The sequence below is a fragment of the Crinia signifera genome, chromosome 5 (genome assembly GCF_055691185.1).
Source record: "Crinia signifera chromosome 5, ASM5569118v1, whole genome shotgun sequence".
Lineage (NCBI taxonomy): Eukaryota > Metazoa > Chordata > Amphibia > Anura > Myobatrachidae > Crinia > Crinia signifera.
This window is the reverse complement of record NC_139221.1, coordinates 218,976,737-219,002,552: the sequence shown is the minus strand read 5'-3', so window position 1 is coordinate 219,002,552 and position 25,816 is coordinate 218,976,737. Positions and strand designations below refer to the sequence as shown.

At 40.8% G+C, this 25,816-nt stretch overlaps 1 protein-coding gene across 1 annotated transcript in view; it reads right to left on the bottom strand.

Moving 5' to 3' along the window:
• The window catches only part of CNTNAP2 (contactin associated protein 2), a 1,678,538-nt gene that overhangs the window by 736,732 nt on the left and 915,990 nt on the right, over window positions 1-25,816 (bottom strand). The window contains exon 10 of the mRNA XM_083188543.1: window positions 5,566-5,737. Coding sequence (XP_083044669.1) covers window positions 5,566-5,737 — 172 coding nt within the window. The remainder of the gene's footprint in view (window positions 1-5,565; window positions 5,738-25,816) is intronic.

Here is a 25,816-nt window from a genome sequence, read left to right as displayed (position 1 = left end):
TGAGAATAGAATAGTGTGGCGAGCGCAGCGAGCCACCGAGCCCGAAGCGTGGCGAGTGCAGCGAGCCCCGCGAGGGGACGCGGATACCTTCACAGTTATACGCGTCCCCTCGCGGGCTTCACAGGTGTCCGTGGCGACGCGGACACCTGTGAAGCCCGCGAGGGGACGCGTTTACCTGTGAAGGTATCCGCGTCCCCTCGCGGGGCTCGCTGCGCTCGCCACGCTTCGGGCTCGGTGGCTCGCTGCGCTCGCCACACTATTCTATTCTCAACTCCACGCCGACGTGGATAGTAGGGCATGAAAAGGTCGGAGGACGCGTACCGCCGCCCCTCGCGGGCTCGCTGCGCTCGCCACGCTTCGGGTTGGCGTGGATCGTGGGGTGGCGTTAAAAATTTGGGGGGACATTTAAGGGTTAATTGTGCCTATTTGGGCTCTGTAGCCCATTTAACATTGATTCCTATGGCCAAATCGCGGGCATTGAGGCATTTTACATGAAAATCGCGCTCAATCAGCCTTTTTAACATTGTTCCCTATGGGAAAATCGCGGTCATCGCGGGCAGCAGATTTTTATGTACCCGCGATTTACCCGCGATGACCGCGATTTTTACCCCCGACGCCCGCGATTCCAATCGCTGGCGCCCTTCTAGGTAAAGAGTACCCAATTATAGCCCAATTATACCCATATTACAGCAATTGTGTTGCTGTAATATGCTCATAACAACAGCTCATCTCACTGCTGCTGTAAAATGACTGAGCCTGTGATCTTCAGGCTAATTGTTATACATACATTTGGCAGACATTTATATTTTATTATTAGATACCTGTGATTATCCACTCTGTTTACTTGCACATTAAAAGGAGCGCAAGCGTGAGTTCCTACACCTAAAATAAGTGCTACTGTGACATAAGCATTACTTACTTCTCTTTTGCCAGTTATAGAAGTGTGCTTAATTTGTGTTACATTCCTACAGGCCCACGTGTACATGTCATGAAAATAAGCTTCAGCTGTTACCACACTTTGCTTAATAGTTTGTAAAATAATTAAAGATTTAAGAAAATAGCATGATGCAGAGTATTGTAGATAGTATGCCAAATGGCTGAAATTGTATCTATGGATTATATACGTATACAATTTGTATACAGTATTTCTTTTTACAAACTAATTACTGTATAACAAGGAGGTTTGGATTCAAGTTCACAGTACTTTACTGCCCTTTTTCTGCCTAATCACAAAGACGCTGGTGATTATCATTTGCAGGAGGGGTAAGAAAAAGATTTGTATAAAATTCAGTTTAAATGCTGGAAAAGGTGAGTAAATAACAGGAGTGTGAACAACAGTCATGCCTTTGTGATCTCACTTTTTTTAAGTGTTAAAAGGAAATGGATTTGCAGCTTCTGTATAATTCTAAATTCAATTCCTTGTTTCTTTAAAACAATGGTTTAACTTTTTACTTAGAAGCAGTATGTGATTGGTGGCTCCAGCTCACAACCAGATGTAGCCTATTTTCGCATAGAACATTTCCTTTTAAAAATAATTTTTGAGCATAAAACAAGTCTTTTTCTAAAATTCAATTTAGGATAGAGATGAGTGGTTCTGTATTTACAAAAACCAAACACACCAGAACTCAGGGATCAGTGTCTCGGTTCGGATCTTCCCGCCAAACTCAGATTCCTGAATGAGTCAAAAACTTCATTTTTCCAGAGTTAGATCTTGTGGGATTTGGCTTGCTGGAAAACAGATGTGGAGGGTGTGGGATGAAGCTGGTGGATTGAAGAGGGAGGGATCAAGGATAACTCTAAGACAGCACGCCTGGTAGCTAGAGGAGATAGTTGTGCCATCAATACATAATGAAATTGTCGGAAGTGAGGTTATGTGGGAGGGTGGGTAGATAAGCTCAGCCTTACACATTTTTTGTTTAGAAAAGTTCCGGAAAATAAAAGAAGAGCTAAGAAAGTGACAGTTACTAGTGAATAGAGCAGGGAAAAGGTCAAGGGAGAAAATATAGATTTGAGTCACCAGCATAGAGATATTGCAAGTCAAAGGAGCTAAAGATATCACCTAAAGATGATGTATAGAGAGAGCAAAAGAGAGGACAAAGAACAGAACCTTTGGGGCACCTACAGTTAGTGGAAGTGGAAGGGTTGAGTCATAAGAGTAGACAGAGGTGAAATGATCAGTGAGGTAGGAGGACAGCCAGGAGAGGACAGTATCACGCAGATCAAGGTAATGAAAGATTTGCAGAAGGAGAGGTTGGTCCATAGTGGTCAAATAGAGAGAAGTGGCCCTTGAATTTAGTATTAAGAAGGTTTTTGAAGACATTTTTTAGTACAGTTTGAGTGGAGTGGAGAGAACAGATTTCAGACTGGAATGGGGCAAACAGTTATTGGGAGGAAATTATGGCAGAATGACATTGTATATAATATGCTCAAGGAGTTTAGAAGCAACAGGGAGGAAATAGGTGGTTAGTAGTTGGATAGAGTGTTTGGATAATGGGTAAGTTTTTAAGAGTAGGGGAAATGAGAGCATGTATGAAATCAGATGGTACAGTGCCTGACGAAAGAGAGATTGAGAAGATGAACAAGATGTGGACATACAGTATGGGCAGTGGCGTAACTATAAATTTTGCTCCCCCCAGCCAAAAAAGTTTCTGGCGCCCCCCTCCCCCCCTTATGCCTCTTAAACATTACGTCACACATCATAATGCCCCTTGCACTATATGCCACATGCCGTCACCTAAATGCACCTTACACTATGGCCGGAATTTAATGCCGCCCGAGTTCAGTGCAGTGTGAGATGTCCGCTGAATTCGGACATTTTTTAAAGGGGAATTAACTTACAAGGCATGGTTTTGCCTTGTAAGTTAATTCCTCTTTAAAAAATGTCAGAATTCAGCGGACATCTCACACTGCACTGAACTCGGGCGGCATTAAATTCCACCCTATACTGTATGTCGCACACCCTTATGCTCCTTACTCTATAGGCCACACATCATACTGCCCTTTACACTACACGACTTAAGACTTCTGTGCGACGAAGCAGTGGCGTAAGTTCATTCCAGTTGCCCGGAGGCAAGATATATATTGGTGCCCCCCCACACACATACAACCCTATATATAAAATATATATTTCTGTTTAGATAGATATATAGATAGATAGATAGATAGAGAATACATATAGATTTCAGAACTCAGCCACAGAAGCAATATCATTGGTTTTTAAATAACTGATTTAAACTTCCAGGGGGAGGAGAGGTGCCCCCTTGGGAGCAGGAGCCCGGCGGCAGATGACTCCATTGCCTCCCAGAGTTCTGCCTCTGCGACGAAGTCACACTGCCGCCAGAAAAAGGGTGTGACCTCACTGAGAGTGGGAAAGGCATATTGGGAATAATGCTCCCACAAGCCATGCCTCCCGTTTTCATCACTATGGAGGCATGCTAAGAGCTCTGTGAGCTTCTGAACAGAACGTCCCCAGCCCTCACACAGGCTGGATAGCTGTGCGGGACGCCAAACAAACTCTTAGGTTTTTTTAAGGGGGCATTCATTTCCAAAGTATGGTTTTGCCTTTGGCTGGCATTAGGGATGCCAATCCCGGGGCATTTTTTCAATCCCGGATTCCGGGATTGAAAAATGCTCAATCCCGGGATTCCGGTATTGTCATCCCTAAATGAAAAACACACCCTGTCCACCCCTACATGGGCGGGCGGGTGCGTGGCAGCCGGGAGCGGTGCAGAGCAGCGCTGCGGGGAGTGCCTGGTATCACATCGGCGGGATGGAGCGGGGCAGACAGCAGCGCTGACGTGGTGCCTCTGGGCAGGTAGAGGCAGCACTAGCTAGACAGGAGGGGAGGCTAGGAGCGGTGACAGCGGTCATCTGTTGCAGGTCTTTCGGCGCAGGCCGCATGCCTGGGCCGGCAACAGCCAGGCAGCTTCTGAGTGGGTGCTCAGAAGCTGCCCGACATTAGACTGCGCATGCGCAGTCTAATCCCGAAATCCCGGAATTGGATACTCCAATCTCGGGATTGAAATCCAGGACATTTTTGGGCCAAATCCCGGGATCCCGCCGATCCCGATCCCGGGATTGGCCACCCTAGCTGGCATCCTGCAGAACCACTAGACTCCCATCACAATACATCCGGCCCCATGTCTGATAACCGACTCCTCATCTTTCATTGAAAACCACTTGTAGAACCAACCCCTATTATAAGATTCCCTGGGATACAATAGGGAAGATGGGCGGCCAGGATGCTGGTGGTCAAAATACCGACACCAGCATCCCAATGGAGGAAATCCTGACATGTATAGTTATACTTACCCTCCCCCAACCCCACTAACCCTACCCCCACCTGCAGCCTAGCCCTAACCCTATCCCCCCCCCACCTGCAGCCTAACCTTAACACTACCCCTACCTGCAGCTGACCCCCAGAATATATTGTATGCAAATCACCCCTTCTATATATACATATATGCGTAGCACCCCCCCACACACACACCCACATCCATTATACATATATGCCTATCACCCCCCTACATCATTCATTCTACACACACACACATATATATGACTATCACCCCCATTATATATATATATATATATATATATATATATATATATGATCGATGGGGGTGATAGTCATATATGTATGTACCTACCTATCCCTATCACTAACCCACTGTAAAAACACCCTTTGTACATTAGTCACCTCCCAAACACACGTACCTCTTATGCTTGTTACCTACATTGTGTTACTGCCTGAGGCTGGGCTGCCATGAGTGCAGGGAGTGAAGTGGAGCTGCTGGACAGACAGACAGCAAGCAGGAGATGGTGGGGGCTGAGCGTCCTCCTCTTCCCTGTGCAGCCACGGACTCACGGAGCTGCCGGGCGTGGCTGTATACTGCAGACTCAGAGGTTCCCCAGCTGCTTGTGAAGGGAAAGCAGCATGATGCCTAGCAATTGGCTGTCCACTCTAGGCAAAAAGCAGATTGGTCCAGTGGCAGCTGTCACCCTGCCCTGTCATACACTGGCCGGGCGGCAGCAGGAGGCTGTGACGTGTGATAGAGTTTTTGCTCTCTGTCATAATATCAGCCCCGGCCGCCGCTAGGGCCGTCCCGACATCAAGCGTCAGACAATTTATTGAGAGGCTTCCGGCACCCACGCAGCCCCCGCTCCTCCAAGCAGTGGCGGGGGGCTGCCTTACACAAGCTACGCCACTGAGTATGGGGGTGTGCATCCATGGTCCAGCTACACTTTTATACACTTTAAATATATTGTATGCGCTTACATGTTTACTTAATTTGGGCAAATTATATTTCTTTATTGGTCATTATTCAAAGTCTAGAAAATAAGATATAGTAAGATAAATAAGAATAATTGTACAAATGTAAAATCTGAAAATAGGAATATTTTCATGGAAACTTGTGGCTGATCATTATAATAAGGCCAAAACTGTAAACATAATGGTGCCGAGTGATAACTGCAATCCCAAAAAATATTTGAACTTATAAATAAATATTTTAGATAGTAACCAATTATTCCACAATATTTCAGCAACATATGTTGTTCTCCTACCTGTCAATGATTGCACACATGTCAATGCTGATGTTTGCAAAGCTTCCTTGTTTCCCTTGCTCTATGGCCTGAAGGTCAACCAGCTGGTTATCCACGTGAATCAGCTGCATGCACCCTTGGAAGGAATTCTTGAACATGGGGTGATCAGAGTTGTTTGACTTGTAGTAGAAACCTGATGATATATAAAAAATGTAAAGCTTACTGTAAGTTAAAATTATGAAATATATAATTTAATCAATCTACTAGAACAATAAATAGCTCAACCATAGCTTGTTCATGTATGCAATAGTAAGATATTGTGAAAAAAAAACTTCATTAAAAAAATATATATTAAATGTATTCAGTAACTTTTAGAAAATGTAAAAATATGTATATACAGTATGTGTGTGATTTCTTTATTTTTAGACAAATTACTTGCTGCCAATACACAGTATACAGTATAATATACATTATATTATACTGTATAATATAGCTAGTAATGAAAGCCTTTGTATAGCTGCATATGGCTAGTAAGCCTGTCTTTTCCACTGAACACTAAGCAAAATATTTTTGGGATGCATCTTGCAAGCTGCAGTAAGATGAATGAGGAAGTGTCTAATAGTGTGTACACACGGTCCGATTTCCTTTCCGATGTTGACGATATAGTCAACATCGGATAGGCATCGGATCGGAATCAGATGCAGATCGCAATCCCGATCCGCGTTCACGTATCGCAAGCCAGAAAGTCTTGACTGCCTTGACTATATAGTGCAGATCTGCACTATATAGTCAAGATTGTATGCAAATCGGATGTGCCTTAAGATCCGATTCCGATCCGATTTGATCGGATCGTGGATCGCATCTTAAGGCACATCTGACCGTGTGTACACACCTTTAAACAGACTCAAAAATGGCTGCATTGATTAGAACATGATTGAACACATTTTTCTTTCTCATTATTTAACCAGTTCTATACTGTAAGTTGAGAAATGTAAAATTTCCTAACAACTTTACTGTACACACTTTACTTTACCCAAGTCATGTCAGATTTGCAAATTCACAAACATACTTCAATATATCAAACCAAATGGGCAACTTTAACTCGGCAGTGAAAATTGGGACATTGATATATGTGTCCATGTTTACATATGGAAGTATATAGAATACAGTAATTCTTACAATCTGCAGAAGATTATAGCTGTGATCACTGGGGGTGGCGTTTTAACTGTTACCTCAATTATTGTTGCAAGTAACTAGCTACAGTAGTAAGCACTGTTCACCTAATTGTGTATTGCAAAAATAAAAAAAGTTAGGGTACACCACGTTGGGGGAGATTAATAAAACATTGGAGAAGGATAATGTACCATCCAATCAAATCCTGTCATTTTTCAAACTCTGAATTTCAAATGACAGTTAGGAACTAATTGGTTTCTAGCTCTCCAAGACTTAATACAGATGCGCCCAGAGGCAGAACTACCAGCTGCAGTGAACCGGGGCCCCAGAGAACTAAGGGACCCACTGCTGCCCCTGAAACCCTCTTCCTGTCATCCACTGTTTTTCCCTGTCACTCTCTGCCTCCTCCTGCTTCTCCCTGTCACCCTCTGCCTCCCCCCGCCTCTCCCTATCACCCACTGCTGTGTTGCACATTGTGAACTTGGGTTGGGGTGGAGGGGGGGGCCCAAATTATATTTTTGCACCTGGGCCCACCACCCACATGTTCCACCACTGGATGCGTCCACTAGTCGCAGCAATCATGGGAATTCGCAGGCACTGCTCATACACCAGTGGTAAATATGAACACATGGCACATATGCTTCAATGAACAGGTCACAAATGGTCCCAAGTGGGCATGAGTACAGTAAATATAACTTCAGCAAACTCACACCTGCGAACCATTGGCAGTATGGATGAATGCAGGCTCACCTGTACTTCGGCCCCTTTGTCAGGTATGCATGGCTGACATATCTGATAGATGTATGGATTCTTAGCCTCCCCTTTAATTAACAATAAAGCTAATGTCAATAAAACAAATGATAAGCCCTTTACTAGAAGAGGATTTTCAGAGCTCAGTGGCATTTGGCAATCATAAGTTCTTAAAAAAAACAGAATCCAATACAGTATTGTTTTCTATTACTAGGTCAAACAAAGACCTTTACAAATCAGTTACTTGCACTCATAAACTGATTGTTAATGTTTAATTACATCTATTCTACCATTTGGTGTAAAATGACTTAATGTATACGGACTAAAAGCTGAAAAGTAATGAAACGCTATTGGGAAGAAAATGTGTTTTTATAATGAGCATCACAGAGACACTGTCACTAACCCCAGCTGTGAGACACAGGCAGTAATTGTCTATTGCTTCCACTGGTTGCCTGTGTACAAATATCTCAAACTTACTCTACTTAAATAACAAAGAAAACACCCTATTTATAATCAATGATAGTCACCTAAATAGATATAAGTCTCATTTATATAAATGCGTATTTTTCGCTCTTTTTTTGTTAATGCACACTCACAACTGAGAAGAAATAATAATAATAATAGGTACAACATTCCAGAATCCTGACAGCTCTGTATGATTTGCAAGGTAACTTTATATAGGAAACTTTAGTTATTGAAGTGTCATTATTCTGAAGAGACATACTGCTATGTATTCAGGAAATCAATGTGCCTTCTAGATGATTTAGTCCCTGGCCATCTGGCAGGTAGCTGAAGAGCAGATAGTTTTTCAGGCTAGCCATTTTTCATATCAATGAAGTGAAGCTGCAACAATGGATTGAGGCTCATCTGTTACACAACCAGAAAACTAGAATCTCTGTCGTGAATCTGTGAATTTTGATTTGGAGACAGAGATGAGTCTTGGATAAATAATAGTCGTTTAAATCATGATTGTAAAGATAAGAAATAAAAACTATAATCATTTACTGTAGTTCGGAGGAGAAAAAGGAGTCAAGGATAACTACTGGGAGTAAGAAATCCACTTGATTCAGATAGTAGCCCTGTGATCCAGTGATGCATTATTTATTCTTAATATGGCATACGCCTCAACACACTGTGAACTTCTTATTTGCAAGAATGTGGTAGAAGAGGGCACATTATTGATTAACACTATTGCAGGCTGATTTATTGAACTGCATTCAAGTCTGAATTTTCAGTTTTTAGTTCATTCTTTTTAGTTGCTATAAATCAAATATGCATCATTCAAGGCTAAAGGCCAGATGTATTACGCGTCAAAAAGTATAAAGTACTGTATGTGCTACAGCAGTCGCCAGTGTATTTGCCAATCTCCCTTTTTCCAAAGATTAATAGTTTAATATCTACATTTATATGGAATAATAAGCGAGCAAAGATCCAAATTAACACATTAATGAGAAAGAAGGATCAGGGGGGTATTGCACTTCCTTATTTTAGATTTTACTACCTGGCGGGGCAGCTATTGCAGTTGTGCGACTGGGTAATGGAAAATACGGACAGTGGAATAGTCAAATTAATGGTGACACAAGGGAATCCTACATTTGCCCCACTACAACGTCTTCTGATGGGCAGTGTACTTCAAAATGACCCTCCGTTGGTAAGACAAGCAGTAAGGATTTGGAAGGAAGCAAATAAGATAGTTAAATTCTCCGATATAGAGGTTGACCATCCCTTATCGGACTATAAACTTTTGAAAGAGCTGAAGGTACTTCAACCAGATAAGATCTGGAGGCATTATGGGCGGAAATCGATCAGTAAGCTCTACGAACAAGGTATTTTGAAGTCATTCACGCAGTTAGCGTCAGAATTAAACCTTCCTAGACACTTCTTTTTTAAATTTTTGCAAATGAGAAGCGCACTCGAGGTTCAATTTAAGAACATAGCGGTATGTTTCTCGGTTTCACCTATAAAGAGAGCTTTGCAAGTAAGCAATAAAAGAAAGGGTGTCTCAAGGCTGTATAATTTGTTGGTGGTAGCCAAGTTTGATGATGGGTTAGTAGAGCTTAAAGAAAAGTGGTTGGTAAATGTGGGCCCTCTGAATGCCGAAGAGTGGGGTATGGCTACAACCTCAGTCCATTCTGCGACCAACTCAATAAGGGTGCAGTAGGTGCAATTGTATTTTTTCCATAGATCTTATATGTCTACTTCAAGGTTGGTTAGAATGGGGAGTCGCACATCGTCACTATGCCCCAAATGTAAACGTGAACCTGGATCATTTTGGCATTTAACATGGGAATGTGTAGTTCTTAGGGCATTTTGGGACAAGGTGCATCAAATTTTGACAAGTACGGGCATTCCCGGGTCTATGTTGGATTGTAAATGTTGCGTGTTAAATGTATATATGGGTAACACAATCAATAATCACGATAAAACTTATGTATTTAATCTATGTGCACTGGCAAAGCTACTGATAGCGAGGACATGGCTCTCTAAGGAAGGTCCTGATATTGTAGCTTGGATATCTCTGGTTAATTTCACAGCCACTCACGAAAGATATATATATATTTGTGTAGGAACCGTTTAAGTAATTACACTAAGATTTGGCACAGATGGCTAATGTCTAGCCACACAACTGTAGAGTTTAATTTAAGTTAATAGGTTTATGAGTATAAACAATAGCACAGCCAATGTGGTAATGTAAACACTTTTTTTTTTTGTATGTTGTATTCACGAAAGATGGAAGTACAACACAGTAATCAGTACTCTCTATCAATATTATGGTATAATTGTATAGATTTGGATATAGAGTGGGTAATATTGTTATAAACACTGTTTAGTCATATGTAGTGTTGACCCCATGCATCCCGATATACATTCTGTTTGTCCGTCCTTTAGAAGTTAAGTAAGATGAGGTTATATGGGGGCAGATGCCAAGTTGTAAACCTGGTCAGACATGTCAGTGCCATTATGTATAAATGGGACTTTAACCAGATTTATTTACCCAATTTTGCCCTTTGGGCATTCGTTTTGTCTGTCTATGTCTCCGGGTGCTCGCTAGTCTGGCATATCTAGTATTATAATAATGATCTGCAAGAGGGTGCCTCACTGTCCACAAAGTGTTATGTGTAATTAATTTATTTTAGTGTCAATGTTTTTTAATTTGTTTTTTTTTCTGTTCTACTTTGCCATATGTGCTGTGCCACAATTGAATATGCAATATGAAGTATGGATACCCACTGTACAGGGTAGGATCTGTGGATACGTGTAACATTGCTTATCATATTCACCCGGCAGCAGATTTACTGTTGACTGTACTGTGGCCATTGTGGTCGGTCACTTATGGCATTTTTCTTTTAAAACCAATAAAAAGTATTAAAAAAAAAAAGTATAAAGTAGAAAGTGATAAAAAAAACAGCCAATCAGCTCCTACCTGTCATTTTTCAAACCCAGCCTGTAACATTGCAGTTAGAAGCTGATTGGCTGGCTGTTTATCCCTCTCCATTGTATCACTTTTTGAAGCTTGATACATCTGTCCCTAATGAAGAACTCTAACTACCTACTTAATACATCTTATAAGAAACCTGAAATGGAAGTGGTAGACTTTCAATTTATTGTTCAGCTCTGCCCCCTCATTAATGGACAACATACTTTTACAGCTACAGGAACACGGTAAAGCATTGCTAAACCTCTTGTGTAATGCTGCTTTCCCACTGCCTACACGGGTAATGACCCGTTTTTTTTAAACGGGTCTTTAAACGGGTAAGAGCCATAAAGACTCTTTCCCACTGCAGCTTTTAAACGGTAAATTACCGTTTAAATGCTGTTTTTGTCACATTCAAACTTACCCGTTTAAAAACCCGTTTAAGCAGTGTAAAGATAGGGGGGGGGGAGAATTTAAAAAAAAAAAAACGGCGTGGGGTCCCCCCCACTGCCGTAACCAGCACCAGGCTGAAGGAGCCGGGGCTGGTAATAACAAATCAGAAAACCCGACAAATAGGGGTTCCCTGATTTTTTACAACCAGCCCCAGGCTCCAGGTCCGGGGCTGGTTCCCAAAATACGGGGGACAAAATGACTAGGGGTCCCCCGTATATTAAGAACCAGCCCCAGGCACAACCAGCCAGCAGGGTAATGCCACAGCCGGGGGACACTTATTATATAAGTTCCCGCGGCCAAAGCATTAACCCTACCGACCAGTCAGCCTGGCCAGGGGCCCTGGGGGAGTGGGGACCCCCCCAATAAAGGGGTCCCCCCCCTCCAGGACTTACCTGACCAGGCTGAAGCCTGGTGCTGTCCTCGATGCCCCTGGGCGGTGGGCATCGAGCTGATGGTATGGTGTAAAAAATAGAATAAAAACCATTGTCTTTTACTGGTGAACTATGAGTCCCAGCAAGCCTCCCCCGCAAGCTGGGACTTGGAGAACCACAAGTCCCAGCCTGCGGGGCATTAAAGGGCCTGCTGGGTCTTGTAGTTCCACAGTAAAAGAAAGAGTTAAATAAACACACTGACACACGTGAAAAATAAAAGTTTAATACATACATAACACATACATACTGATACTTACCTATCTTGAGCCCGTAGGTAGCCCTGGTCCTGATGTCCTGGTCCGTGTCGGCGTCTGTATCCATGTCGGCATCCCTGTCGGCGACGGCGTCGGCGGTCCGGAGTCCGAAGAAATCCATTTGGGAAGCTGTGGAAGGAAACCATACTCACCTGTCCCAGCGCGACGTAGTCCAGGTAAGGTCTTTGCAAAAAAACAAACCGAACACCCGAACCAAGCGAACAGCAGAGAGCCACACGGTGTTTGTTTACATCGTGCGGCTCCGCCTCCCGAATGCCGCTATTGGCCGCCTTGCGGCCAAGGCGGCCAATAGCGGCATTCGGGGGCGGAGCCGCACGATGTAAACAAACACCGTGCGGCTCTCTGCTGTTCGCTTGGTTCGGGTGTTCGGTTTGTTTTTTTGCAAAGACCTTACCTGGACTACGTCGCGCTGGGACAGGTGAGTATGGTTTCCTTCCACAGCTTCCCAAATGGATTTCTTCGGACTCCGGACCGCCGACGCCATCGCCGACAGGGATGCCGACATGGATACAGACGCCGACACGGACCAGGACATCAGGACCAGGGCTACCTACGGGCTCAAGATAGGTAAGTATCAGTATGTATGTGTTATGTATGTATTAAACTTTTATTTTTCACGTGTGTCAGTGTGTTTATTTAACTCTTTCTTTTACTGTGGAACTACAAGACCCAGCGGGCCGTTTAATGCCCCGCAGGCTGGGACTTGTGGTTCTCCAAGTCCCAGCTTGCGGGGGAGGCTTGCTGGGACTCATAGTTCACCAGTAAAAGACAATGGTTTTTATTCTATTTTTTACACCATACCATCAGCTCGATGCCCACCGCCCAGGGGCATCGAGGACAGCACCAGGCTTCAGCCTGGTTAGGTAAGTCCTGGAGGGGGGGGACCCCTTTATTGGGGGGGTCCCCACTCCCCCAGGGCCCCTGGCCAGGCTGACTGGTCGGTAGGGTTAATGCTTTGGCCGCGGGAACTTATATAATAAGTGTCCCCCGGCTGTGGCATTACCCTGCTGGCTGGTTGTGCCTGGGGCTGGTTCTTAAAATACGGGGGACCCCTAGTCATTTTGTCCCCCGTATTTTGGGAACCAGCCCCGGACCTGGAGCCTGGGGCTGGTTGTAAAAAATCAGGGAACCCCTATTTGTCGGGTTTCCTGATTTGTTTAATACCAGCCCCGGCTCCTTCAGCCTGGTGCTGGTTACGGCAGTGGGGGGGGACCCCATGCCGTTTTTTTTTTTAACGGGTAAAGGGCTACCCCTTTCCCACTGCCGAAAAAACGGCTCTTACACGGTAAAAACACTGCTTTTTACCCGGTTAACAAATACTGGTATTTGTTACCCGTGTAAAGCAACCTGGAGCTTTCCCACTGCAGCTCTAGCAGTTTAAAAAGGCTAAAAAAACGGCATTTTACCGTGTAAAGCCTGCAGTGGGAAAGGGGCATAAGACTCAAAATTCTCTTCTCAGATGTAGCCAGAAATCTACTGGGTTATAGCATCTCCTGAATGTCGTGATCCAAGGGATGTAAGGAGAGAGTGCACCCAAAAGTTAAGAATTACTGGGGTAGTAAATGATGAGTGATATTAATGAAGGAGTATGGGGATGGGACCTTTGAAGGACAACATGATGGGTGCTGGACGGGGTCCCGACAGTCGGGATCCCGACAGGTATTCACCCGACGTCGGGATCCCAACTGTCAAAACAGCGACAGCCGGGTTCCCGACGGCCACCTGCTATTTTCCCTCACGGGGGTCTATGACCTCCATAGAGGAAGAATAGAATAGGTGGCATGCGTAGCGAGCCACTGTGCCCGCAGTGCCCACAGTGTAAAACTGCTATAACACCAGGTTGTTCTTCAAAGAAAATGTAACAGAATTTGATTCCCCCATTTTTTCAATTTAGTGTCCCTAAAATTTACAAATTCATTAGGCACATTTAGCAATATGCTTGAATAAATACATTTTGTCTGTGATATATGTAAGAACTACAGTACGAGTGTGTCAACAGCTCCTGGTAGGCAACAGAGTAACTGAAATAAAAATTATATTAAGATAAAAGAGAAACACAAAAAGGCCCACTCTTTATTATAAAGGCAGTGTCCTTAATGTGCCTCTACCGAATACATATTGTATATTTGCAATATGCAGAAAAAAAGCAGTAAGGGAATGCAAAGATGCTTAAAGTGACAGAAAAAACAAAGTAAAATGAGAGATAAAAACATCTGATTGTAATGGACACTTCTTTCGAACAACTATATTATCAACATGCAATGTGGAAAATAGGGCTTTTGTGATCAAAATGTAATGGTAAATGCTTTCAGGCTAATTACATATCGTGGCGAAAAAAGAAAAGGAAAGTATGCTTTATAACAATGCTTGTTCAAAGAAAATGATTGTGGAGTTCTAGCCCTTTCAGGAGCATTATGTTTTTGAACTGTAAGTCACTTACTGCAGGTGTTAAGGTTAAAGTAGTGAGAGATGTGATATTGCAGCCCTGGGTAATGTCTCTGGAGAGTGAGGGAGGCAATTGCTTCCTAAGGATATAGTTAATGTATTGCTACTATTTGTCAATCAATCAACTCATTTAGTGAACAGCCTAAATGGAATATTTACAAAAAAGAGCAGCTACGGATATTGCTATTCCCCAATGTTCTTTCGGGAGTCAGAGCTAACTGGTGGTGAAATACTCCTCTGGTCCATGTCATTATTTGCAACAGGAATGTTAATGCTAATAAACACAGAGCCTACATTATTAGGTACACATGTACACCTGCACTTTAATGCAAATATCTAGTTAGTTGTGACAGCATAAAGGCATGCAGATAAGGTCACTGGGTGGGATCACTAAATATTTTCCTTAAAGCACTGCAGAACATACGTATATGCACTAAGAAAATAATTGTGTATTATTATTATTATTATTATTAGGTACTTATGTATTATATGGGCTCCCATGTTAAATGCACCCCATTGTTTCATACCCCTACTATCCAACTACGAGTTGATTTTATATAGTGTGGCGAGCGCAGAGAGCCACCGTGCCCGAAGCGTGGCGAGCACAGCGAGCCCCGCGAGGGGACGTGGTCTCATAAGAAAAACTGGAGCCCAGATATTACATAAGTACCTATTATTATTATTATTATTATTATTATTAAATTCAGCAATAATAATAATAATAATAACCTACTCTGCCATGTCCCGGCATCTGACAGCTCCACTGTGCATTTGCAAACCCCCAGTTTCTATGGACTGCCTCGACTGCAGCCCATAGAAGCCACCTAAAGATGGCAATAAGGTAAGGACTTCCTTCCTACTGGAAAACAGCTCTGCTAATTGCAACCTGACTCAGCAGTGATGGATTTTACCGATGATGTGATGGTAAAATCTGCCACTGATCAACCGACAATAACTAACACTGTATAGTAGAGGAAATGTAAAGAGTTTCTTATGGTTCTAATGCAGTGATCATCCCCCTTCCTGGCATCATTAAATTTGTTAGCTGCTGTGTTGCATTACCAAACAGTGGTGCAAGCAGTAAAGGTTTCTGAGTGCTTAGAACTCCCTCTGACAGACCACTTTTTTTTTTTCAGATGAAGACATCCCATGATTGGAGCAACATCCAAATGCAAGCAACGTCCCAATGCAGTCATTCACAGTCTATGTGAAGGTGGTTGTGCAAAATATAATGTGACCATAAAAAACTGCATCATGTTAACCATGCCTGCTAACCATAGACCAGCAAATCTATGGCGGTGAGGAGCCTTAAGCTGCAAAATGCCAGCGCCGTTAATCATTAGTAACCAGCTAAGAGAGAGACTTGTGTATAATTATAGATAACTGTGTATATAGATATTTGTATGTATACATATATAATTCAGAAATCCCTTTTCCCCTCCCCCACCCACATGTGCACACACACCCCACCACCACCACCACCACATAACTGACCCTAAGGATGACAGGTAGGCACAATTTACTTAATTTAATATATTTTCAAAAATTAAATAAATGCCAATATTCTAGGTTATTGTGATTAAAAAATGTTTGCGAATCACTGCTCTAGAAAATGTGTACAGTAGTTCTTGTCATCCATATCTTTTGGAAGAGATTTTATTGAAAATGCTTCAAAGGTACTGTGAATAGAATTATTACTAATATCAAGGCACAGCACATCTACCTACTGCAGACGATGTAGACGATGTAGACACAGCTACACAGCTAAGCGCTGCCAGGTATCACTATTAACTTTATTCTGTGATACTTAAACTTACATATGGCTGCTGTATGGGTTGTGTCTAGATCCACTTCTGTTTTTTTGACCAGTATGTGATGTTAGGTGAGGGTGGAAGTTGTTAGATGCTCTCAAAGATTTTTTCTATTATTTTAGCTGGATTGTACTCTCGTGGGCTCACTTTGCTCTCCACGCTTTGGGCACAGTGGCTTGCTTTATTCACCACAGATTTCAATTCCCTCTCCAGGTATATGTGGACCCAATGCATGATGGGAAAAGTAAAGAAACAGAAGTGGTTCTAGCCGCAACCCTATTGTATGTACTAGAGCTGCAATCCCCACTAGCTTATTGGTGGAACAGTATTCATATAGTTCTTGCTTAGCTTGGCAAAGAATCCAACAGTTATATAATTGTTTTTACTGTAAACAGGAAATTGTACATTAACTCATCCAAGTACCTTCCAGAACTGCAATCTTCAAGCATTTTGATAAAAGCTATAATCATCGTAAAGTAGCACTAAATGTTAAATGCAAGTTGTTATAAAGAAAAGAACTACCATTGGAGATGAGTGGTTTGGTTAGTAGAAATGTTTATGATCTTACTGTAAGCTAACACTTTGTTTTTGGTTGTAATGATTAGCAAATATTTTAATAGGGATCGAATAATAAAACTAAAGAAAACATTTTCTTATAATATTTATTGTTTTGTTATTTTTTTAATATACCTTTGTTTGTACTGCGCAAATTTTTTGTCAAAAAATTAGGACTTGAGGCCCCAACAACAGTCACAATTTAATGAACTATCAATCTTGATAAATGACATCACTATCTTGCTCCTGCTAAATTAGAAAATAATAAGTCATTTAAGAACCTCTCGCTAGTCAGTACATGGAAAAAAAGAATAAAGCATTGGGTCAATGAATAATGAAAAACTTTGCAGATAGCATTTTAGTGCGTAAAATAGAATAATATAAAAGAAGCAAGCTTGCAATAAGTCACATGAAGAATACACACTCAAACTACCTATTGACAAGGTTGGACTGGAACACGGGGAACAGAAAAAATCCCTAGTAAGCCCCACTGCCTGGGACCTGACCTTCTCCTCTAGGTGTCATGTCCGTGCATTCAAAATATACAATTTTACTCTATTACAGGGATGGCCAATCTGCTCCTCAAGATCTATCAACAGTTCATATTTTCCAGAGAGTGCACACATTAACTGTTACATATGGTGTATTAATCCTAACCTACACATTCTACAGATCCACAGGAGGCCTGGAAAAGACAAACTGTGGGTAGATCTCGAGGTCTGGTTTGGACTCCCCTTCTCTATTAGATAGCCAATTACAAGGTGGAGACGAATCACCCATATGAGATATGAACATGAGTGTTTGGTTCCCTTCTATAAAAACTACACTTGTTAAGCAAAATGTCTGAGGTGGCTGGCTACACCTCATCTGGTGGATGACCACATCTTTTAAGCATTGGCCCCTATTACTTTATTCCCCAAGTGGGCTTTCATGCTGCAGTCTGACACAGCCTGGACTGTCATGGACTACATTACTAGATACAGTACAATGAATGTCACCTGGTGTATTTTCACAAAGTATACATTTTTACAGATGCATTAAAAGTGAATGTTATTTGTCATTTTCAAAAACAGACAGTACTATAAAATTAAGATTAAGTAGTCATTTTTACTGTAGCACTGAAATACTACAGAGAAATTACTGTAGTGTAATTAGAGTTAATTTATCTTGTGACTTTTTTTACTTTGCTAAATAACTTAGTGACATATTCCAGGAAAATGCATCAGCAGAGAAGATAATTGCAATGATTTTATTAACAAGAGAGCACAGGAAAATGTTATATAAGTAAAAGGCACATCTCAGTGAGTGAAATGATTCTATCTAACCCATACAGTATTTTGGATGAGGTTGCATTACTGACATAGAGCTAATGCAAGTTCCAATGGTACAGCTAAGGACACCTGAAATTTAGCTAGAGCAAAAGCATAATACGTAGACACAGCTACATGAGTATAAGAATCAGCCATGTAAAGTGGTCTGCAAATAAACTGTGACAAAGCCTGATTTTTCCCTGTTTTGTTTTAAAATTTACTGCTGTATAAATAGAAACATTTACAGGTTTGCCATGCTATTTCCAAGGGTATGGTCTGTCTGTCTGATAGTCCTCATTGTTTCCTTTATAATACTCCCCCTCTCTTATGTGCTCTCTCCACCCAAGGATGGTCAAGGCCATAAATTAAAGTAGCAAAATACTTACTTTTTTCAGACATTTAGGGTGACATTCTATGGGATGAGATGTGTGTTTTTTGGCAAATATTAGTAAAAAATATGGCGACATCGCATTTTTCCTTGAAATCGCATATTTAATAGGATGCGCTAAGGGACGGATATCGCATATTATGTGCGATAACTCATGCGGACTGAAAGTGTGTGAAAAAAATCACATTTTTATCGCATCCAGATGTTTTCGTACAGAAAAGTACAGAAAAGTATACAAATCTACATTAACGGGATGCGTTACATTTAATGGGATGCGTTTTCGTAAAATGCACTTTTAAGGTGTCTAATAATTGCACTTTTTTCAGACCAGGTTCTGTTGGGCAATTTGGCCCAGAACTCACTTTGGTCAAGTGCACAAATGGTTAATTTAAACACAGGTGCCCTAAATTTCACTCAGAAACACCCCTACATATACCCCAACATCATTAAGGACACCTGTGAGGGTTTGAGACATGGAGATTTTTCAGAGTGGTTTGGAGTTGTTGATTTGTGATGTGGCCCATTTGGAGGAGCTGCGCAGGAGGGAGGAAGCTGCGCATCAGATCCATGTACCCCTCCTCCTCCATGCCAGTGTCTTCCTCCTCCTCACCTCCGTCTTCCTCCACCTCTGACATGTGGCCCTCCTGCAGCTGCTCTGGGGTATGGAATAGGTCCTGGGTATAGGATGGGGATGCCAGCGGATCCTCCACCTCCTCCTGCTGGGGCTGTTCCGCCAGGGCCTGGTCTGGCCTTGCTGTGGCCATGCTGCCTGCCACACTGCTGACACTCCCTCTAATGGAGGACGACCTCAGCAGTCCTCTGCTGCCTCTCCCACTTGGCTGGCTGCTGCCACTGCCTCCTCTGCCACTGCTCCCTCTGCCGCTCCTCACTCTGCCACTCCTCACTCTGCCACTCCTCACTCTGCCACCAACACCTCTTCCTCTGCTCACACTGCCACTGCTCCTCTCCATGCTCCTTACTTCCTATCAAAGAGTGAAATGGCGCCAGTGCCCCTTTATATAGGGGGTGTGATGCATAATGGAGGGGACAGAGGTGGGCCAATAGGTTAGGGGGTTCTTAGTCATGCGGAGACAGTCTTGTAAATCGCACTCCGGTTGGTCCAAAACTCGCACATGACCGGCGGAAGAAATCGCACTTTTTTGTGTCATAAAATCGCACCACTTCGCCGCAAATCGCATTACATCGCACTTTTCAGGCTCCAAATCGCATCCCATTAAATATGCGAATTATTACAAAAAAATGCGATTTCAAAAAGTGCGAAGAGCGGCGATGTGGAGCGAGATAAAAAAATGCGCTTTTATCTCATCCCATAGAATGTCACACATAGGGTGAAATTTAAGAGGATGAGAGATTCAGAAAGTGAGATATTTGGTGAGAAATATCGGGTGAGATTTAATAGGTTGAGAGATTCAGAAAGTAAGAGATTTGGTAAGAAATCTGCAGTTTTTTTAAAGCGGAAATCATTTACACTGCAAAACCAGTGTGATTTTGCAGTGTAAATGATTGTTGCTTTAAAAAAAACTGCAGATTTCTTACCAAATCTCTCACTTTCTGAATCTCTCAACCTATTAAATCTAACCCATCCAGTTTTCTTAAAGCGGCAATCATTTATACTTCAAAATCAAACGGGTTTTGCAGTGTAAAAAAACCCTGTTGATTTCTTACCAAATTTCCCTCTTTCTGAATCTCTCATCCTATTACATGTCATGCACAGTTTCTGATGCATGTGTGAAATAGGCATTAGTAACATTAACTGTGTTGTACTCAGCTGATAGGTCACATGTTGGTTTATATTTGATAAACTTGCGTTAAGCAATATCTTAATAATACAGTATTTTGTACATTATCCCCTTGAGTGCCAATTGAATTTGTCAAAATAGGTGTAAAACTTGACGAAGCAAAGATTTTTATTCATCATAATGACTTTTAATGTTTACCTTATATGAGATATACAATATTTTTTTCATACAACATCTACTATTTTAATATATACAGTATAACAAATGTGAGCAACGCTGGCCTTTTCAGCGGCTATTTTGAACATCTCTCAAAGAGATGTCGGCACTCAAAGGGTTAATATAATTACTATAGGACAAAGCATAAATATTTATATATTATATATTTTTGTTATAAAATATGTAATGCGTTTTAAATGGATTTAGACATAATGGCAATTGCATTCACAATATCATAAGCAGTTACAGAGTATTAAAAAAAAATGCTCACAATGGGAGATATTCAATGCTGTGGGCGAGCGGCGACAGCGAGCAGAGCTTCCTGCTCGCTGTCACCACTCACCCTGTCAGTATTCAATGCAGCCCCCTCATACGCCAATTCCCCCTCGCTCCATTTTTTGAGCGAGGGGGAATTGGCAAATGCGGCTCCAGAACCAGCGAGACTCGCGATTAAATACAGCGAGTTTTCTGCACTAGCCGTGGGTCTCGCTGTTTTGGGGAATTCTCGCCATGATGTGATGGCGAGAATTTCCCCAGAACATGAAATGGAGCGAGCGGCCGGTGCGGGAGTTAAACAGCGAGGATCGCTGGTTTTCTGCAATCCTCGCTGTTTAACCCCCTCGCCGGCCGCATTGAATACCTGCCATTGTAGTTTATTTACTGGTTTAACAACATGGAGCAGGCTGAGGTTATCAACTCTCTGTAATTCTCACCAACAGCAAGAGAAGCCCTACAGCATAGAGTATGAGCAATGAAGAAATCAAGTAACCTCAGAACAATTGGGGAGAAGGGGTGAATTGTATGTCTCAGAGGGCCAGTCTAAAAAGTCAGCAGGCATGTACGGGACACAAGAGCAAAACTTTAACTCAGGGACCATTCAAGTTCTTCTGCTATGTTCCATTACTAAAGTCATATTTCAGACTTTTAAAAAGCAACTGTCTGTTGGGAGATACAGTAAATGTAAACACATTCTTGTTCTAGAACTTTATATACTGTACCTCCCCAAATTTTTTAGTTACTGGATTTAAAGAAATTCTGATTTAGTTTTCCATATCCCAAATATTCTGATATCCCCAAATTTAAAGTGACAATGTTTTTTATCTGCGCATGCACAGAACGAATTATGCACGTGTGCACGGTCCATGGGCAAACAGACTCGGCGACTTGCATAGTCGCCTACTAGCATAGTTGCCTACTTGCATAGTCGCTGACTTATATTTAAATCGAATGAATATTTCCATCGAATGAATTCTCCTCCAGCGGAACATGCACATGGTTGCGAGGGGATACGGCGGTTGCTGCAATTTGGTGGGGTGGTGCTCTAGGACTCAGTAAGCGGCGAGCTTACCAAGTCAACCAGAATGAGGGACTATATGTATAAGCTGTGTATGAAACATAAATAGATTTTGTGTTTAGACATGGGTCCCATCCACAAGATATCTTATAAAATATTTAAAAATATGGAAAAATCTGAAATCCTATATACTTCTGAGCCTAAAGATTTCAGATATTAGTTTCACTTTCAGCCCAACCAAAAAATATAATTTTAACATGTCGGTCCTTTTAATGCCTCCTTTCCCTGTCTTTAGACATACCAAAACCATGGCCATAAAAATCTCAGCTACTAAATGTACAACACCTAAGAATGCAACGTTAAATGTTGTTAACCACATATACAGTATAGTATACAGTTTCATCATATTTTTCATTAAATAAATACTTCAAGGTAATGAAATTATATATGGGCATAAAGTACATTTCATGGAGGTTTTAAATAATTAAATTTGACTACTGCTTAATATTGAATGGTTTAAAGACCCCACATTAACATGCAGAAACTCTTCTGCAACTTATAAATTTCAATTTGCTGGAAGTAGAACATTATACATTGCTTAATAGGACACCCCAAATCCCTTCCCTGTTATAACGAGATATCTCCAAATTAAAATCTTAATATAATTGAAGTAGCCCCATGTGTCATTAACCTCATTTCTGCTTTATTAACTTCATAAATCAAAGTAAAATTATTCAGTTTAAGTATAGCATAAAGCAGCAAGGGCATACATGAGCAACGGATTGTGAGATTGCTAAATAACTATACACACACACACTTTGGTATATATGTGTATATATATATACACACATATATATATATATATATATATATATATATATATATATCTAGTGTCTGTGTGTAACCGAAACATTGCTGGCAGCAAGTGAAAGTACTGTACATTTCTTTATCTTTCACGCATACAGAAACACAGAGGTTATCACAAGGTAGCAGACTAACTATTGAAGCTTTTGCTTTGAGTGGACTTAACTAGAATATATATATATATATATATATATATATATATATAGATCTATAGATCTATATATGTATAGATCTATATATATATATATATATATATATATATATATATATATATATATATATATATATATATATATATATAATGGGGGGTTGTCAGGAGTGTGCTCTAGTGCACTCTAGTGGTACCACCTAGCATGTAAGTATAATAAGCATGATATCACAATCATTCATTTTTCTGAAGTGGAATTCGGGTGTTCAACAATGCAACGTAGACTTCGTTCAGAACGTAATTCTTTATTTAAGAAGCCCTTCTTAAGGACTTCAAAGGACATACAGTATATTGGACTATGCTGTACCTCCCTCTGCATTAATGCAGATGCCAGATAAGCATTTTGATGTTGATTTGCCAAATATACAAAGGGTATAGAAGCACTATTATTACAATATCTTTTGGCATGAAAAATGCAGTATCTGTAACATCCACTTTATATTATATTAGTATCATAGATAAATTCTCTATCGTGTTCTATTGCAATAACAGGGAGTATAATTTACTGGTTAGAGTAATAAGCTGGAGAGAACAGTTCAGGTTGAGGTCTTTGCACATGTAGAATGATCAGGTCAGAGATAGTGTTGCTGAGAATGCATACTGTACAGTACTTTACACCTCAGCTGAAAGTATAAATTGTCTAGATGCTCGACTTGTTTTTGTTAACAAGATGTTTATTCCTTTATTGTCGCTTACATAATAACCAACACATTAGCTTATTTATCAATGCCAAAAATAATAATACTGAAATGCCAGGGTAAATACTGGCCATTTTAAACCAAAACTGTTTTGTCGGAAATGGCCATGGATTGTCGAAATTACAGTCGTTCCTCGACAATCCACGCCCGTTTTAGCCGACACGTCCACTTTTCACCACTCGACAGGTGGAACATTTAATTCTACCTGTCGAGTTGCAAGTGAGCTGACCGAATAAGGCCCGAATAACACTGAATACCCTCCTAAATCTACATTTCTCTTACACATTTTGAATCCCACCTGCAGTGCAGCCTTGTTTTGCCAAGGTTCACAGTTACTATCTTTTACTATAATTCTACTCCGAATAAGATCCTTTGGGGTCTATGTACTAAGTCTTGGAGACTGATAAAATGTATGGAGCTAGAGTACCAGCCAACCAGCTCCTAAATACCTTGTTACCACCTGTATTTGCTAAATGACAGATGGGAGCTGATTTGTTGTTACCCTTATGACTCTCAAACATTTAGTGCATAGACCTCTTTATTTTTTTTAAAGGTAGCATAAAAAGTCATTACAAAACACTCAATTATAGCCAATTATTCATCTAAATGGGTGCAAGAAAAACATCCCAGTACATCCTTTATAAATACACATTACACTGTGAAGGACTCATCTTCTTTACTATGGAACAGGACAGACACCTCCAAAATGAAGTGCCCTATTTCCTTCAGCATAGGAAAGCTATACAGGTTGAGTATCCCGTATCCAAAATGCTCGGGACCAGGAGAATTTTGGATAACGGATTATTCCGTATTTCGGGATATTTTAATATTTAAATTATGTATTTTGAAGTATCTTGCATGTATGCTGTATAAACACATAAAATACACACAAATATATTTTATTACCACATAAAATACACACAAATATATTTTATTTGTTCAAAAAACAAGGTTTCAAAACATGAAACAAAATTTGTGTACTATCTCAGATATTGAATTTGAATGCCAAGCAATCATTTTCTTGCACATATATAGTGCCAGTTACATATCATGTCACCAGTGATGCTGTTACAGATGTCCCCAGTGAGTTTTTAGCAAAAAAAAAAAAAATTTATTCACTTTCTGGAATGTATGGTTTTCGGAATAATTCGGATAATGGATACTCAGATACGGGATACTCAACCTGTACCTGCTTTAAAAAGGGTATGTGCTATTAATGCCACATGTGGCTGTTGAGTTGTAGTGCCTTACTGAATTGATGTGCTTCATTAAATAGTTTATTGAGCAGATTAACACAGACATAAAAAGAAAACGTTTGACTACGTTTTGGGGCAGGAGGGAGGGACTTTCCAACCAAAAATAGGCAGCAGAACAATATTAAAATGGATTTTATCTTCATCTGAACTGCCCCTAACAACTATAGAGGTAAATTTACTACAATGGGAGTTCTACTAAAGAAAGGATGTTGCCCAAATCAACCAATCAGATTCTACTTCTTATTTATTTAGCACCTTCTAGAAGATAATAGATAGACTCTAATTGGTTGCTATGGGCAACATCCAATCTTCAATAGAACTATAATTTTAATTACTTTACCCCGAGTCTAAAAGGAACTAATTAAAAATCTAACAAAAAGCTAATCTACTTGGTAATTGGTAATTATTTATAGGTAATCACAAACATTTTTTTATTGTATTGTTCAAGCTAATATAGCTCTCACCTAATCTTGCTATGATAGATATTTGACACTTTTAAAGTCTTTTATTTACAAATGTATAGTAGATTGCTCAGACAGTATATACAATCATACAGTATATACAATAGGCGGAGATCAAGTAACCAGCAAACTACAATATATAAATAATTTTACAGATTTTTCTCTCCATCCCTATACAGAAAACCAAAAATACTTTTCATATTTTCCTATTCCTCTAAACTTGAGCTATGAACGAAGTTAAGTGGAGAACTGGTAAAGAAAGCACATACAAAACAAAGGCTATTTTACATGAATCATTAATGTATAACTGCACCGAATGATTCATGAACCCCCTAAGGTTAAAAGCATAAAAAATAAACTCATGGATTTGAGACTGATCTTAGTCAACAGTTCCAACCATGATCATCTCTATTTTATTATATGTCTTTATCCGTGTTGGTCATTCTTTTGCAACTTGGCTATAATAAAGATTCTCGATAGTAAAGAAATTATCTATCAGTGTCCTCTAC